This window comes from Aythya fuligula, chromosome 22 (assembly GCF_009819795.1).
Source record: "Aythya fuligula isolate bAytFul2 chromosome 22, bAytFul2.pri, whole genome shotgun sequence".
Taxonomy (NCBI): domain Eukaryota; kingdom Metazoa; phylum Chordata; class Aves; order Anseriformes; family Anatidae; genus Aythya; species Aythya fuligula.
Genome location: NC_045580.1, coordinates 2,668,973 through 2,686,909, shown reverse-complemented (window position 1 = coordinate 2,686,909; position 17,937 = coordinate 2,668,973). Strand labels below are relative to the sequence as shown.

The following is a 17,937-nucleotide window of genomic DNA, read 5'->3' as shown; positions in this document are numbered from 1 at the left end:
GCGGGAGCCTCACTCCTTGGGGCCGCTGCCAGCGCGCTGGGCTCCGTTTCTCTTTGTCTAATTGACGCAGCACCGTGCTGCCGTCCCTGCCATCAGCTCCAGAGACGTTTCCTCACCCATTCACAGCACTCTGGCCCCGTTCAGAGGCTGATCCCCACGTCCCTGGGCTCACTGAGCAGATCCGAAGCTCCCTGCCCTTCCCTTGCGCTCCCCCCTCAGCTGCAGCAGCGCATCCTCGAGTCTGGGGCTAGGGGATTTAGCAGAGTGCAAGTGAAGGAGGCTGCAGCCTGCCCGAAGAGAGCCACGTGAAATGAAGTTGTATCTGGCTCCGAGATCAAATTATCCTTCTCGGCTTTCGGGGAGAGGACTCGCCGCAGCCCCGTGCGAGAGCTCGCTGCCTCCTCTCGGTTTATATCCCCGGTGCCCTGGCAGACGCTGCAAATGCTCGCTCATCAGGGCTTGCTCTCCGTGCTAATGGCCCTCTATAAATAAGCCCCAGGAACAGTGATAGAGAACAATCATAAAAGGCAGGCGCATAAATTAAAGCCGATGTTATAATAAACTAGACAAGCCCTTCATCGAGGGTTTTATGTTTCTCCTTGAGTCGGCAGCTTTGCCAGGAGAAAATGATGCCTGCGGGCGTGTGCCCATTCCTCCCTCTTCCTTCTCTGTACCTGCTCGTGTGGCTGTGTGCATTCGGGTGGCAAAAATAGCGTCACCATCCCCCCCACCCCCTCTTTTTTTTTGTCGTTATGGCTAGAAAAGGCTGCAGGAATTTCCCAGAACAACCTTGGAGAGGTGACAGGACTGCAGATTAACTGTCCAGGGTGGCTTTGGCCACTCTTTTCAGCTTTCGGGTAGCTATAAATGAAATTTAATGCCCCTTGATGGCTGCAATTGCTAAGAGCTCAGCCCAGCGCCTACAGAGAAAGTCATTGCGTTCTCCTCGGCGGGCTGTGGGTCAAACCTGTGTGGCTGGAGGGAGATGCCTGCGTGTAAAGCAGAATTATCTTGGTGTGGGTACAGGTGTAGTACCTCCGAAATGGTGGTTCCTCACCCCAACGCCTCTCACCGGCTGGGCATGTGCCTGTGGCTGGCAAGCTGCCTTTCTGTGGGCATCCGGAGTGCTTTGCTAAATAGATTGCACCCAAATTCCTGCCCCTGCTGACGGGTTCACCTCTGCCTGCCTGCACCACATCCCAGAGCCTGAAGCCAGCAGGGGGGACACATGGATCCGCCCGTTCCCAAAATCCGATGTCCCCACAGTGCAGCCGTCCAGACAACGTTTTGGGTTGTGCCACTGGTGCTGGTTTGTGCCTGGCCAGGAGCAGGTTATATGCTGAGGGTGTATGAGGGGTGCAACGGGGATGCTGCAGGCAGGATGAGGGCTGCCAGGAGGGCTTAGCGGGTCCTGCAGTGCAGCATGGTGCTGTGGGGGGACTGTGCCCCATCCAGTCTGCTCCCAAACTCTGTTGGGACACCCTGAGCCAGGGTGCAGGCTCCAGCTTCAGACCCGTCCCTGAGCCCTTACAGTGAAATCCAGATAAAGTCCCTAAGGTGACAGGTTGGGGACAGGGAACGCACAGCTTCCTGGCAGCCCAGCAGGCTCTCATGCCCTGATCCTGCCACACTTCGGCTCTGTCGGGCCGTGTTTGTCTCCACATCTTTGTTATTTAGGAAGAGAGGAGGAGCAGGGACCAGGGATGTGCAATGGGGAGATGTCACCCCATGGCTCTTGCAGGAGGCTGTGGGGACAACAAGGAGGAGAATACCAGCATCTGTCTCCTACTTAGAGGCTCAAAGCAATTTGCAACTCAGCTCGGGGATGAGCACACCCCCGTGCACCTGCACAGCACCATGCAGCAGCATTGGTGCTGAGGGTCAGCACTGTGCAGTTACGTGCAGCTGGGGACAGCTCCAAAGCCTCCTCCTGGTACCCGAGCATCTCTTCCCTCTGTACAGATTTTGGGAGGTGCAGCACAGCCTGTGACAGTGCAGGGAGGCGATGGCAGGGCGAATTATGCACAAGGAGGTGCGGTGAGAGTGGAGGAAAAAGAAGGAAGGAAGGAGAGGAGGGAGACAAATGGAGAGGGAGGGATGGGGGCAGGCGGGTAGGCTCCACTTTCTGCTCTCTGCTCCCTTGCGAGCTCCAGCCCGAGCTCCCCCTCGTGTTCAGCCTCACATATTTCTTGCGACCGACCTCTCCAAGTTATTTAATGCAGGGATTTTCAATCTTTCCTGCCTTGTTTGCACTGGAGGAGCTGGAGCCCCAGTGGGCATCAGGCAGCTGCCTGCAGGCTCGCTTATCCCTGCTACCGCTCCTACACCCCAGCCCAGGCATCCTGCCTTCTCCCTGCTGAACCTGGGGTGTCAGAGGTGTCTCCGGCCATTCTGAATAGCCAGGCCAGACCCACACACTCACACAAGCTCCATTGTGAGCAAGAAATACTTAATTTTGAGCATTCAATGAGGGGTTGGTGCTGCAGAAACACCCCAGTGAATGTGGTGATGCTCAGGATGAGCTCCTTCGGGATCTGGGCGCACGAGCCTGACATATTTGTGCCATGCCATGCCATGCCATGCCATGCCTTGCCGTGCCGTGTCATGCCGTGCTGTGCCGTGCCATGCCTTGCTGTGCCGTGCCATGCTGTGTCATCCCTTCCTGCCTGCACCAAGCTGCACAGAGCCAGGGCCATTGCAGCATCGGTTCCCTCTGGGGCTGCGTGGCCGCTCCCTGCTGCCGCCGCTCGTCAGCCCCTCGCTGGTCTCGCACGGGGTCGTTTTCTGCTCCATTTCCTCCCCCAGCCTTTGGATCCCCCCCTCCCTGAGCTCTCTGCTGTCGCCTTCTTAGTCATCCCGCCCGGGATAAAATATGACTGCAACTGAGAAGCACTGAGATCGCAGCTCCCCTCGGGGACAGCTTGCCCACATCACCTGTCGGATCGAGAGCCTGCATGTCCTTGGAAAAATATGTATTTCAGGCTGCCGGGGTGCTAATTTGCAAGGCCCATTACTCAAACGAAACATTAAAATGGCCGTCCATAAACCAGAGCCTTTATTCGTGCCTCCCCCTCTGTCTGAACTCCCCTCGCCAGGTATAGGCTTCCTGTCAAGCCTAAGAGCCAAAAGCAAAGATTTATCGATAGGTACCTTGACTCCAGCTTGCATTTTAATTATGTCGCCGTCAGCCTGTGCCGAGAATAAACTCAATGGCTATTGTGTTCTCCTCGCTTCATCTCTCTGGATAAATGCACTGGGAGAGACGTGGTTTTATGGAGTCCCTACCAGGGACCCGCTTGCCTTCCCATGCCGTTCCCTCCAGGTAAGCCCAAGCATCACCTCGAGGCGCTAGGGCTGAGCAGGTTTTTTTCGGGACGGGAGGCAGAAAGCAGTGCCCGGCGGGGCACCGGAGCTGGAATTGCTTTTTGGAGGGCTCAATTTCACGCTGGGAGCGAAGCCGCAGCACGGCGATGAATCGAGAAGCCACGCTTGTCAGGGAGGAGACGCGATGAACTTGGGAGCTCGGTTGTTTATTTTCCGTATCTCTTTGCGCGAGCGTGTGGGTATGTATAAATATTATTCGCATGCGACAGACAACACTGGTGTCTTTCTTAATATGGGTGCAAAGTTTGACCTGGCACTCTCTGGTGGAAGTGATGCATATTTATTAGCGAGGCGATGGGTGGGAATTAATCCCTCGCTCGGCGTGTCAGACGCTATCTCAGCAAAATGGGGCTGTTATTAAAGCAAACAAAGGTGAAAGCAGCCCGGCCGTGACCACCTCCCTGGCTCTAACTTTGTTACGGGCCACAGAAGAGATGCCCTCGGCGTGCAGCCAGCTCGGGATCTGGCATCCAGGTCCTGTAGGCTGGTCCTGCCTCAGTTTCCCCACTGGTAGCGATGCCGCCAGCCCTTCCCCATGGCCCAGCAGGGGAGGGTGGATGGCTCCGTTCATTACCACGCACAAATTGCTTTTGATATTCCTAGATGGGAGCGCTACGTGTTGCTATAACATTGCTGTACCTCGTTTGACTTCTTTTTCTGTTGCAAGCCCCCTCTTGATCCCGTTACCTGCAGTAACAGTTATCTGGCTATATTTTATCATCTGAATATTTCAATTAAATTACTTTAAGAAAAAAAAAAAAAAAGAAAAAAAAGCCTGCGCTGAAGTTGGAAATGATCACTGTATCACTCCAACTTTCCTCCATTCCCAGAAGGTTAATTGAAAGGCAGCCATCTTGGTGACGTTTAGACAAATGAGGATAATTATGTGTTCTCCAGCTCTTTGAGAGGTTAATTGCTTAGATGTACGAAGACTTGAAGAACAAAGAAGGAATAAATCAGAAGCAGGACTATGATCTGATAATGCAATTTGGTATATTCATGTACAACTCAAACAAATAAACCCCCCCTAATTGCTGGAAGTCGTTGGGCTGCGGGGATGCCCCTCAGGGCGCCCAGGATCAGGCACCCGGAATTGGGACGTTTGGTGAGGACACGTCCCTCGAGGGATGGAGAGGCCTCCTGGTGGCCACCTTGCTCTGTCTTCCTCTTGCAATCAGGACTTCATCTCTTGGTGCTATGGGGTCTTCTCCATGGCCACGAAGTGTCCTCAGGGCTCTGGAGAGCCCTGATGGGGGCACAGGCTGGGGATAGGACAGGATGGCTCAAACGTCTTCCAGTCATCCTCAGGTCCTCGCTTTTGGGGTGCTTTAAAGGAAATATTTGGGCTTTTTTGCAGGTGGCTGATCCGTGTCAACCTGAGCACCTTGACCAGATGGCATTGGGCGGCATCAGGCTTTTGTGGTTATAAGGGATGCAAAGAACACCCCCTAGGTCAGCCCGTATCCCCTAGGTTTGACCCCAGTGGGATAACCAAGCTCTTCACCAAGCACATTTAATGGGCACTGCTGGTTTATTCATTTGCATCCTGTGTTAGCATCACAGTGTTCAGGAGCAGTTATTTCCAGCAGATCCCCCTTATTGTTCTCTCGCTGTTTTGTGCTGACAAACCCGTGAGGAAAGGTATTTTCCATTCCCAAGCTTTGAGACGTTAGCACCACTCCCATGTACGTGTACAAATACCTCAAATACCCAAATCTAGGTGTGTACCTCAAACATACAAAGACGACAGGATGTTGTCTGGCTCCTCGCTGCCTGTTACTCGGAGCTGCCAACCCCGCTCTCCGAACCGGCGACGAGCGAGCGGGTGCAGAGCAGGCAGGTCAGCAGAGGCACGGGCGCGCCAAGCTGAGAATTTCCTCTGGTGGGTTATTTTATTTTGCCTAATTGTTGGTGAAATTTCTGCAAATTGGCAATTATATTCCTGGGCTGATTGCTTACCCAGCTAATTTGCAGAGCTCTCATTTGGCAGGAGTGTTTCGTAGCGTTCGCCATGAAATACGGCCTCGTTGTCCATCGGTAGAATTTCTCTCTTTTTAGACATTATTCGTCCTGCCCACAGGGTTTTCACACGTGAAACCATCACACGGAGGAGAGTTGATTTCTTTTCTCTATTTTTCCAGGCCACTGGTGTCTGGGCACTTGCGTTTAGGGGTGCTACTTGGCAGTAGGTCCGTCCATCCATCCGTCCATCTGTCCGGGGTGACCTGATGTGCACGACTCCACATCCAGGCTGCATTTTGCTGGGAAGGGCAGGGTGCAGCTCCACGCTCGAGAAGTTCAGGTTCTTATCGAAACCTCCAGGCTGTGCAAAACGTCAAGCTTTCCAGCCGGGCAAGGATCAAATGCTGTCTGATTTTTCAGCTGTGAGGGTCAGGGAAATGGTGCTTTCTTTTTCAACCCAGTGGGAGCTTTGGGGTGAAACGTCTTCATCTGGAACCTCTTCCTCCCCCCGCTCTGTCTCGGGGGAAGTTCGAATTGATTTCAAATGGAAAAAATGCCTTCCCACACCTAACCTTTGAGGAGTCCTGAGCCTCAGTCTCCAAAGCACCGGCAAGTGGTTTTTCCGCCTATCTATCAGGCCCGTCTGAAATTGCAGTTTAATTCTCCGTATTTGCTCTTGTACTGTGTATTAAGATACAGCGAGTTTATCCAGCAGTCCAGCTGTTTTGAAGATAATTACTACAGAACTCAACCTGATGTAAAATAATCCTCCCGGGCAAGCAGCCAAGCGCCTGAGATTTATCCTCCAAAGACTGAAACCTCTCCATTACCCTTAAGAGTCGCGGAGATAGGAGCGGGTGTCTCATGACAAATATATTTTTGTGGTAATTAACGGTGGGCTGGGAGAAGGGCTGGGGTGTCTGTTGGTGGTGTCCAACCTCAGGACAATTTTTCTTTGCACTGATGGACTTGTGGAGCCGTCTGTGGGTGCCAGCCCATGCTGGTATTGAGGGCTCACGCTGTGCTTTGGTGGCAGCTGCTCGGTCCTGGCCCGATTTTCCCTCTTTGCCATCCAGGGACAGCTGTCGGATCAGTTTGCTCAGGCTGCGCCGCGGCTCCTTCCATCTCAGGTGTGCCCTGGCCTGCGTTTTAATCAGCTCGCCAACATCCTTTCTTCTTCTGTGACCACGGCACACTGCTGGAGTCGTCAGAGCCATGCCCGCGTTGTCCCGGGTTGAAAGTGGAGATGCTGGGACCGTCACCAGCCCCACCAGGGCGGCTGAGTCATAGCGGTCGGAGCCCGGCATCGCCACGCGTTAATTACCCGTACTTAACTGCATGGCTAACTGTGACAGCGAAACAGTTATTTCTGTCTCTGCCTGCCTGTGAAGGTGGTGGGAAAAAAAAAATAGAAAATGGAGAAGAAAAAAAAAAAGCGCTAGCAAAAAGTAAAAAGAAAACCCATCCCAAAACCCACACCACACACGTCGAAAGGCTCCAGGTTCTCGGCTGTTCGGGGCTGCTAACACCGTGAGCAATAAACTCTGCTTTTCTTCTCCTCCTTTTGATTGAAGAACACTAGAAATCAGGCAGGGAGCAGGTGCTGCATTGTGTTAGATTAGCACTGATTGAATTCTTACACAGGCACTGATTGAGGCGCGCACGCTGCCGGCGCAGGGCTCGGTAAACACCGGTGTGCCGTGAGCCTGGGGGGGCTTCAGGATCGGTCCCTTCATCATGTCCCTTGGGCTGCCGAGAGCCTCAGCAGGTCTCTCTTGGCATCTTTTCCCCGCTGTTGGGCCACAGAGGACCAGCGTGGGGTGAGAGGAGAGCTGGGTTCCCTGGTGAGAAGCCATCTCCCTCCCTGCATGGTCCTGGGGTGCTCCAGCTGATTTCTGCCAGGAGAAGCAGCGATGCCCTGATGGTAAATGCTGACCGAGGTTGGAAGTCTCTTTGGAGAGGAGCTGGGAGGATGCTCAGCTCATCTCAAACTCATCTCAAACCTTCCTCAAACCACAGTGTCTGTGAGGCCATTCTCAGCCTTGTCCTGGGCCTGACTTTGGGGACAGATTGCAGGTATTTAGGTGCCTCTCTGGGCAAGAGAAGGCACCGTGCTGGGCTGCTTGCAAAGCCCACACCACCAGGGCAGGGCAGCCCAGCTGGGGCTCCCTCCAGAAGCATTTTTCCTGGGCTGGCTGCCCGGCTCGCTGCCTTCATTTTCATCTCCATTCGGGAGATCAGGTGTGGCTGCACGCATTGACTTATTCCGATGTTAGCATTTAAGTGCCATCTGCTCTATAAACATCCCCATTGATTTGCTCTATCAAAAGGCCTCCCGCTTTATTTCTTTTGCCGCCGCCTCATATTTTCTTATGAAGATTTCTATTAAGCTAATAACGGCTGTCGGCCCCCGGGGGCTAAGGCTGACTCTTTCTGATCCTCCCTGCTGCAAAGGGTGTGCGGACACAACTGGACCGAGCAGCACAGCGGGGTGATGAGCAAGGGGAATTCGGGGCTGTGGTTAGAGGCTGGTTGTTAGCAGCCTCACTATGGTTCACGGGAAGGGTTTCAGCATCAGGGGAGCGAGCTGGGATGTACTGGGACATACTGGGAAGGAGGTTGCTGAGAGCAACCAGATGCAAGTTTCCTCTGGCTTAGGTGTCACAACATCATGGAGCCATGTGGCCCCAAAGGCACATTTGTCCCATGAGAAACACAGGCAGGCAGAGTTGGGGGCCATACACACGGTGGGTGCATGGATAACACCTCTGCTGTAGCCCTGGGAAGCTGCCACGGGGCACATTTGCTCAGGAATGATGCCTGGGAGCTCAGCGCCTGCACCTCTGGGTGGTTTCTCACTGCCATGGCAGTGGACAGAAATACAGTGGCACAGATGTATGGAGAAACGTATCCTATAAACATGAATTGGCAGAGATATCAGCAGAAACAGGTGGAGAAGAGAGAGATGAGTGCTTATTATTTTTATACGTGTTCCAAACAAGAAATTAGCTGAGGCAGAGCATCTCAGGGAACAGCTCGGGACCAGAAGTGACCCCAGGAGTCAGAAATCGGTCTGGTTGTCTTGGCATCCAGTCCTCTTTTTTGCTAAGGAGGGAAGATGTCCAAGCACAGACAAGTGTGCAGGAGGAGATGGGACTTGGTAGAACTCAGGATCAACAGTGGAGGTTGAGAAACCCATTTTTTGGGGTGTTCATAGCAGAGGTTTGGTGTCAGTGCTACCTCCAGGCTGTGTGCAGGGCAGGAACGTGATGGGTCCCTGCAAAAAGGGGCCCTGATCCAGAGCTCGTTGGACTTTGTACAAACATTTCTGCAGGCTGCTGGGGGTTTCTGAATCACGGATGTGTTTTCTCATCAGAAACTCACGTTTTGAAGCAGTTGTGGAATCAAACGAGAGCTGGAAGGGAGCGTGCCCAGCGCCCGGCCCCGTCTCAGTGATGTTGTTGGGAGGCATTGCTGCATCTGTCCCCGCAAGTCAAACATAAAAGAAATGAGAAGTGAAAGAAGGGCTTTAGGAATGAGAAGGAAAGCCTAACTTGCCTTAAAAGAGCTGACTGCGCTTGCTGGATTTGCTCGATTCGGAGCATTAATTCAGAAAATCCAGTGAAGGGCTTTGGGGAGAAGATGCGGGCACCACGTTCCTCTCTGCTTGTCCCTTCCCTGTGCCAGCAGGATTAGTCTGGGAGCTGTCAGCAGCACAGCTCAGCCCGTGTTGGCATTGGCATCATTGCCAGTGAGCCTGTTGGATGTAAAAGAGTTAAAAAAAAAAAAAAGTTAAAAAAAATAAAATGTTGGAATGCCAAAGTGTTGGACATAATCTGCCTACAGCCCTTCAGACCTGGGGGAGGAAAGGGACTGGAAATTGGTTTGCAATGGTGGAGATGTGAGGTTTGTGCTCCAGCCATGGGGAGACAGCTTTATTTTGCTGTGTTTGAGGGCTGCTTTAAATTGTCCAATTCAGGCTGGTGTCGAAAAGCATCATTTGAAAGGCATCAACGCCAAGCAGAGCCGTGTATCGTTGAGCAATTAGAGCGAGCTGAGCAGCAGCGGAGCTGTTGCCTGAGGAGTGGGTGCAGACCCCCCCCCCAAATCGATGTCAGCTCGAGCTTGGCATCTACCCCAACCTCTGCAGCCCCCCAGGTATCCAAAAGGCTGCACGAAGCCCCAAGGTATGAGCTTGCCGTGGAGAATTGGTGCTGTTTTGTGTGGTTTCACCCCCTCGGGGCCTCGCGGCGAGAGTTAAGTCTTGACTTGTGATGCCTCGCAAAGACAGCTCCCGCCTTCTTCATCATCTTGTTATTATTCTAATGTCTGGGAGCTGCAGTCATGGACCAAAACACCATTAAACTCTCTGAAATGGAGTAACAAGACAGCCCCGGCCCTCGCAGCCTTATTATCTTTGCAGATGGATATTTTATATTTAGCAACCTCTAATGTATCAATTTGGGCTTTGATTTTTCACGGGGAGCAGCTTCTATATCTGGTGCTGGAGAACGGGCAGGCAAAAACGGTGCCGCGGGGGAACCGGAGGAGAAAAAACCTCCCCAGCCAGCCCAGCCACACGGCATCCCAGCCGGGATGGAGAGGAGGGTCCCGAGGGATGCTGGAGGACAGGGGGGTCTGCTAAGGGGGGAGGATTTGTGGTGGTCCTCAGCTCGTCTGAGAGCGCCTGGGGAATCCCAGCAGTGCTGTAGTGTTGGGCCAGGCGATTAATTAAATTCGCAGAAATTGAGAGCTTGCAGTGCAGGGCTTTGCGGGAGGCATGGGGCTGGCTGGTATGTGGAGCAGAGGGAGTAAGAAGGGAGGTTGTGGAAAAAAAAGTAGAAGAAATGGAAGTTGAGGCTGGCCGCGGGGATGTGGCTGGGACGTGCGGTGGTATTGCTATGGAAATTGCTGTTGCTGCGTCCTTGCCAGAAGAGGAGCTGTGCCTTGGAGATTCCTGCACTGGGCAGGATTGTGTTGGCCCTAAAATTGGAGTTTGGGTCTAGTTGGAAGGAGCAGGGTTTCGCCTAGCAGGAAAGACAGGGACACACAACCCGAGTCTGGGACCCTGGAAGGGGTCTGCGCATCCCAAATGGGGTGGGCAGAAGGGAAACCACGGATGGCCCAGCCAGGAAGAAGGGTGCCAGCGGAAGGAGCTGGGAAATAAGACAAAGATCCTCCCGCCTCTGCCCGGAGAATAAATATCAGGATGACAGTGACGGAAGCCCAGCCGCCGCGGTCCTGCCCTCGGGGAGTTATTGTGCGAGACCCGCCGTCACACGCCGCAGATGCCATTGTACCCGCGGCTAATTTGACGCTTTACATTGTTGGGAGAGGATTAGAGGAGCTGCGTGTTTTGATGGCCTGTTTCTAATTTGCATATTTAACGAAGCGGGAGCTCAGCCAGGTTCTGTTCTTTTGTGTTTACTTCTGAGGAGCTGTGTTTATTTCCGATGATTACAAATAAATCTCCTCTGCCTTTGCTCCAGCCGCCTGGAATAAAAGGCATTCAGAGCCTGTTAGCTCTGTAGCTGGAGCAGTACTGGAAAAAGAAGGAAAAATCCCAGCAGGATTCCCCTGCAAACATAACCAACAATTGCTTCTCAAAGCCAGAGGTGCCTCGGAGCTTGCTCTGTCCCTCAGACAGGTGCTTTTTGGCTGGAAGCCTCCCGTGCCAAAGCACCGTGCCATCACTGCCGAGGGGCTTTGACACCCACATGGGGGCTGCGAACCTTCAAGAGCCTTCCTGACCCCTCCGTGTCTGGGTATCACAATAACATGGGCACCCCGTGTCCCTGCAGTGGGTGCCAAAGCCTCCTGCACCCTGGTGTGAAACTGGGGCAAGCTCTGCCCGCGGACACCCAGGCTGTGCTCCTGTCCCCAGGACAGGGTCCTCTGCGCTGGTGTGGCTCTGAGTCACTTCTCCCTTGCTCCCGATCTGGGTCAGATATTTTAGCTTCTGAAAACTGGGTCAGCTGGCGACTTTGCGACTGGTTTTGGCATCTCCATTTGTCATTCTGAAGAGACACGCTGCCTACAGGAGTGAAAAATGGTTTGGGGCTGAAGGACTGTAAAAGTATTTAAAAGTATGGATCTGTTTGTTTGCATAAGGAAGCGGGAGGGTTGCAGGTCGATCCGGAGCTGAGCATCTCCCCTGAGGCTCTGGCTCTTCCTGCAGCCACGCTCTGCAGGTGCAAAAAGATTTTCTTTGCTGTTCAGGATGCTCAGCACCATTATGTGGGTCCCAAGCATCCCATCCCTCAGGAAACTAGTACCAAAAAGCCTCGTGCTGTCCCTGGTGCGTTATTTCCCTCCCCGCAGGGCAGGGGTGAGGACAGCCCTGGCTCCACTCCACTCAGCTCCAGGCTTGGTCCTGGTGCTTGGCCAAGCCACTGCTGCAGGTAAAGCCCGAGATCTGGAAAGAGAAAGGCTGGGAACGAAGACAGCAGGTGTTATTTCACGTCCCGTGCATGGGAAAAGTGCTGTCAGTGTCATTAATGAGGCTGGGCAGGCGCCTGCCATGGGAGCAACGCGGGGGTCCCTGCTAATAGGTGCGGGAGGAGGGGGACGGTCACACAGTGCTGCCAAACACAAAGGCCAAGCTCGCGGAGTTATTTGTATTGTTGACACTAAGTGAAATAATTCCTCAGAAAACTTCAGAATTAGCATTTATGGATGAGGAATGGGTGCAATTAGAGGGGAAGCAGCGGCGCGCCGGTGCCCCCAGCTCCCTCCTTCATGCATCTTCCCACGCTGCTGTGTTTGGGTTCACCGCCCTTGTCTCTCATGGGGTGCTGGCATCAGTACGGCCTCTTCGGTCCCTCTGAAGAGCAAGGGGATAAATACGGGGCCAGGGAGATGTCACCTGCCAGAGGACACATTTGTCAGGGGGAACACGGGGAGGAACGGAGCTCGGGCAAAGCACAGCATCCAGGTCTCGCCCTCGCTCCTCACCAAGCTGGTCTGGTGGAGGGAGGACACAGTGGGAGGCAGCTGAAATGCTGCGGGCTCTGAGAGGTCTCTGCTCGGAGGAAACGAGGAGCTGAGTGGGGTGGACATGGAGCAGGTGGGGTGGGGGGCACTGCATGAAGAAGGGCTGCCAAGGGGAGCTGGGACAAGGCAGGTCCAGAGTGGTAAGGCTTTGGGCTGATGCTTGCGTCTCCATCCTGAGCTATTTCCCCTGCCTCTCTGATGTTTTTTTTCTCCAGGTGAACCAAGGAGACAGGAAGGGGTTATTTCCCTCCTGCCTGACACATCCTTTATTTTCTTTTGTCCCTTCCGGACTCGTAACGGAGCGATTCTTCTGGAGATGGATATGGTGCCTCCAGGAGACTGTTAATGTGGGTTTGTCTTTGTTCTTAATTAGATCCCTTCAAGGGAAAACCTCCTGGCCTGCTTTATTATCCAGCTTTGTCAGAGCTTGTCTGCTTTATCTAAACACTTTGAAGAAGTCTCTTTACCTGTTTGCTTACCGGAGACATTATCATAATCCTGGTCAATTGGAAATAGGTAGCAAAGACGGCTCAGCAGACGAGGGAGTGCTGGCAGCTTAGCAGCTAATGGATATCGCTTTCGGAGCCTGGGAAAGAAGTTGGCAGGGCACTCCTCGTGTTGGGGTATTTATCGGTGTGTGCCTCTGAAGTGCTGATTTCCAGGGCCCAGGAAATCTTGGGGTGGGAAGGAGAGGTTGTGCGAGAAGGGAAAGGCAGGCTCTAAGGGCCAATATACGTTTTTTCTGCTGGCTCTGATGGGTCACCAAGAGGGCATGGAGAGCTCCCTAAGGGTGTTTTTTTGGGGGGTCCAACCCCATCTGCAGTTGCAGAGCAGAAAGGATCTGCTCCTACATGAGCTACTAAGCAGCAGCGACTGAAGAGAGGGCTAGAGGAACAGGCAGAAGGGGCTTTTGTCTCATTGCTCTCAGCACGACTTTGCTCAGAGGTGTTCCCAAGCCCATTGCCGCATTGAGCATCCCCGGCAGCGCACAAAAGGCACCCAGTGTGCTTCCTCCCATCTCTGTAGGTGCTGCTGTATCTGTGGCGTGCTCTCATGCTCCAGCCCTTGTAGAAATGTGCGCCTTGGTAATTTCTGATGAAATCTGGATGGCTTTCCTGAGCTCTCTTTTCTTTGGAGAGCAAGCCCAGCCCTTTCTGTGGTAGCCCTGTGTGCATCGCAGGTGCCAAATGTTGCACTCCAAAGCAGAGAGGCTTGGTGGGGGTGGTTGCTGCCTTTACTGAAGCATGAGGGCTTCCCTCTCCTGTTTACTATGAGTGCTTTTTTTTAAGAGCAATCCGATTCATCATGTGTTATAGGCAAGGGAGGGGGATGCCATCCTCACTCTTCCCCATAGGAGCACATCTGCCTGTGTTATGGGACTCACCGTGGACTCATGCAGGTGTGGCTTCAAGCCTGAAATGCCAGAATTAGCTGCAAAACAAGCAGCCCCTGCTGCCAGGGGGCTCGTACCAGCCCCAAACATCCCCAGAAAGTGTGAGCCGAGGCCGGGCAGTGGTGTTTGAACATTCCCGGAGACGGCACGAGCGCGTCTTCCTTGTCACTTCAAACCCTAGTCCTTGTACTTCACCCCTAATGAGGGGACCCGGGAGTACCTCGGAGGGCTTTAGTCTGGATATTTATACGAGCGCAGACATGCAAGTTGTCTGTTTTACATATTACTGCCCTGATTTTTCAGTGCACGCAATGAATAATTTACAGAAACCGTGTGTAAGTATCTCTTTATTATTCATTATAATGAAGTGAGACAGCAGTAATAGTCCACTAGACTGAAATCCCCTAGGGCTGAACTTAACTAGGCTGTGCTTAGCTCTCCCCCAGTTAATTTGAGTGGAGGGAGGGCTCCGTTTCCCAAAAAGGACGGTGCCGTATGCCTGGCACGAGGCCACCTTGCTGAGCAAGAATGGGCTCAGCTCCACACGGTGCACCCAGGACGCCAGCCCCAAAATGTGAATTCCTGCCAGGGGGGATGGCACGAGGGTGCTCGATGTCCACGCAGGCTCCAGGAGGGTTGGTCGTAGCGTGGCATGGCCTCAGGACCTTCGGGCTTTCCAGGAATCCACGTGCAATGTGGCTTGTGTGGATGTACAGCTCCTGCAAGGGGAAAATGCCTTATTTACAGGAGAACGTATTGCTTGTGCCTCCAAACCGAGCCTCCAGGAGGACCCTGAAACATGCCAAGTGCCTCCCCTCTGCTCTGCCCGATTAATACCCTGCGTCGAGCTGATTAATAATCTGCGTGGGGCTGATGCTTGTCAGGCCCGGCATGGGAGGCATATAGCACCCCGAACCTCTGCGTGAGATGTTGATGGCGATGAGGGCAGCCCCCCTGCCTGCCTCCAAATTTACAGACGTGCAGAGAGGGACCTGCGGGAGCTGTTCGGCTCACTTCAGGTGCCTTTCCCTAAGATCTCGGCTGCACAAAGCTGCAGCCGCCAGCACGAGCTTGTGCCTAGGGTTGTTTTTCTGGTTTGCTCTCACACCAAGAGAAAGCTCTTCAACTGCGGTCCTTGGGTGGGAAAAGCAAAGCTCCCGAGAAATGTTCAGCTCTTAATTTAGCCAAATGCACGGTGGTTTGGCTGCGGGTACTGCGGAGGCAGCGAAGGCCAGAAGTAAATAGATCAAGAAAATCTATCAAATGGAATGAAAAAGCCATGTTCTTCGGGAACATTTTAATTCCACTTTTTTTTTTTTTTTTTTCCCTCTGTTCTTTGCCAAGCGTAAGTCAGCGCCACGGACTGGAGCTCCCCAGCCTTCACGCGTCTCGTGGTGGGAGCAGGGAGGGAGGGAGCCAGGCAGGAAATAAATAATTGAAATGACTGTGTTGTGTTTTCAAGGCACTTGTAGGATTTACAGCTGCTTATCCAAATGTTCCCTTCTCTTCCTGCGTGCTGGCTCGCCGTCTCTGGCTGTTTCTCTCCTTCCTCTCTCCCTGCACGTGTGCGTGGCCCCTCTCCCCCGCCGCGGTGGTGTATATCACACCGGGATGGCTCGAGGGCTGTGCTGACAAGCCAAACTGTCAGCAAATTTTACAGCTTCATCTGAAATCCTCGGCGAGCAGGGGGTGCAGGAAGTCTTTGCGGTGCGCGGAGGTCAAACATAATGGGTTTTTCATCTGCGCCTCCCCAGAGCCATGGAAAAAATAAAATAAAATAAAGGGAACCTGCTGGTTCTGTGAGATGTCTGGGGATGGGGGATGCGTGGTGCTGGAGTGGTGGGCATGGTGTACAGGGGGCACGTGGGCTCCTTGCTGGATATCAGGGTCAGGGAGCTGGTGGTGCAGCTCCCATCCCACACATTTTTGGAGCTGGGATGCTCTCCGTGCATGCTGGACCAGGTTGGTGACCCTCCTGCTCTTCCTTCGCAGGTGTACCGTGGATGACAGGGTGACGCGGGTAGCGTGGTTGAACCGCAGCACCATCCTGTACGCTGGCAATGACAAGTGGTCTATAGACAACCGCGTGGTCATCCTCTCCAACACCAAGACTCAATACAGCATCAAGATCCACAACGTGGACGTGTACGATGAGGGCCCCTACACCTGCTCCGTGCAGACAGACAATCACCCCAAGACATCACGAGTCCACCTCATCGTGCAAGGTGAGTCGTAACGTTCATGGTGCTGTTGTTGAGCCAAGCTGGAGGGTGTCCAGACTGGCTAAGGGCTTGGAGACCCTCTTGTGGTGGAGATTTAGGGATCAGACCAACATCCGTTGCTTTGGGTGGTGAATAGTTGGGGGACAAGGATCGGGACAAGTGTTCACTATACAAGGCGAGATGGAGTCGTGCTCCTGCACCTTGCTGTGTTGTACGGTTGTGACATGGGGAGGAGAACACCTGGAAACTGAACTTGGGGCTGGCTCCTGCCTTCTTCTACTTCTGTGCCCATCCCTACTGTGCACACAAGCCGTGGCCGCTGCTCGGGTCACTGCAGCGGGGATTTGTTAGCAGGAGAGCCGAAGGCAACTGCACCAGGCTGCAGGAAGGAAAGCAGATTGTGTGAGCGTGTGGAAGTCGTTGCAGGGCTGCAAAGAGCTTTTGGCACAGGGCTTCGTAGGGGGGCGTGTTGGCATAGCAGCTGCTGTTGGGTTGAAAAGCAGCATCCCTGAGTCTCTTCTGATGGGGAGGATCTCGGTGCTGGCAGATCAGAGGTGCCCATGGCAGTGTGGGCTGCAAAGAGCTTTTCTGAGAGCCTTTTTTGCACTGGTTATTGCCTGACTCTGGTCAGCTGCTTGGCCCCCCACCCTCCAGCATGAATCCCTCTTCCCCAAACCCTCCTGCCTGGGGATGCTCCCTATGGAAGCAGACCAAGCACTACTGTGGCACAAGCAGTGGGTGCACCCTTAGGATATCAGTGTAGGGGATCCAAACTGTGTTTACCCACCAGCAAGGTGACCCCATGGGGTGGTGGGGCTGGCCTGACCATGAACATCACCAGGACATTTCCTTGGGGGGCTCCATTGCTGGAGGTCTCTGCTTGGCACCCCAGCTCCATCGGGTGGTGCCTCCGATCCCAGCTCCTTTGCACCAGCTATCGGCTTTTGTCCGGTCTGTAGATTAATTTTTCAGAGTTAGTGTTAGTTCAGGTTAGATAAAGATAATGAAAGTTTCCTAATCCTCTTAAAGAAGATTTATCTGGCTGAGTAGAAAGCTCTCGGAATACAATAAAGCGTGTATAAAACCAGGACCTAATCTTTCCTTTAATTTCAAACAGCTGATGGGTATTGATTTTGCAATGAGCAAATCTGAAAAATTTCTCAGCCTCAACATGTGTCTGAGAAGCCTCCAACACGGATATGTATATATTTATGTATCCTTCTCATTTGGAAGAGGCATGGTTCGATTACGGCCACTGATCAAAGCAGGGAAAACCTCCCTCAGCCTGTCAGCTCCCCACGAGGTATGGGCAGGCGTGGGAGACGGTGACGTTGGGCATCTTGCTGCTTGCACGGGCTGCTCTGGGCTGGTTTCCCTGCCAAATCGCCATGGGATTTAGTGGTGGGGCTCTGTACAGGCGATGCTGTGGCAGAACGGGGAGGGCTTGGCTTGGGAAGAGGGGAGCAGAGCACGGAGCATCCCCTCCACCCCTCGGTGATTTACGCAGGAGCCGTCCATCTTCCAAGTTTAATCGGTTTATTCTGTCTGCTCTCTAATCATGCTAATCCATCCAGTCAACACCTGTGAAGTACCTGAATGCTTTCTGCCTAATGAAATTACACCAGCCGGCAGCTCCACGCAGCCCAACAGCCCCTCACCCTGCGGAGGAGGACAGGTCGAGCTGGGATGGGTGGGTTTGTGCTGCCTCCCAGCTGCTTTCTGCCCAAGAAACCCCTCTCCCTGGCTCCCACCAAGCCACAGTGGTTTCCCCAAGGATTTTGGTGGGGCTGGGGGTAGCAATTGCACTGTGGACTGCCTGGAGAGTGCCATTAAAGCAGGGCTGGTGCAGCACATGGGGATGCAGCAGAGGCTGCAAGGAGCATGTTAGTATGAGAGCAAGAGCGATTGCATCTCCTCCTCTTCTCCCCTCTTCATGCTTGAGCTCGTAATAAATCTCCGGCATCTAACGCCCAATATCTTGCC

General features: G+C 53.4%; 1 protein-coding gene across 4 annotated transcripts in view; it reads left to right on the top strand.

The window, feature by feature from the left end:
* Positions 1-17,937, top strand: part of LOC116497817 (opioid-binding protein/cell adhesion molecule homolog) — a 286,179-nt gene that overhangs the window by 249,145 nt on the left and 19,097 nt on the right. For all 4 annotated transcript variants that reach the window (XM_032201755.1, XM_032201756.1, XM_032201757.1 and 1 more), the window contains one exon: positions 15,725-15,957. In XM_032201755.1, coding sequence (XP_032057646.1) covers positions 15,725-15,957 — 233 coding nt within the window. The remainder of the gene's footprint in view (positions 1-15,724; positions 15,958-17,937) is intronic.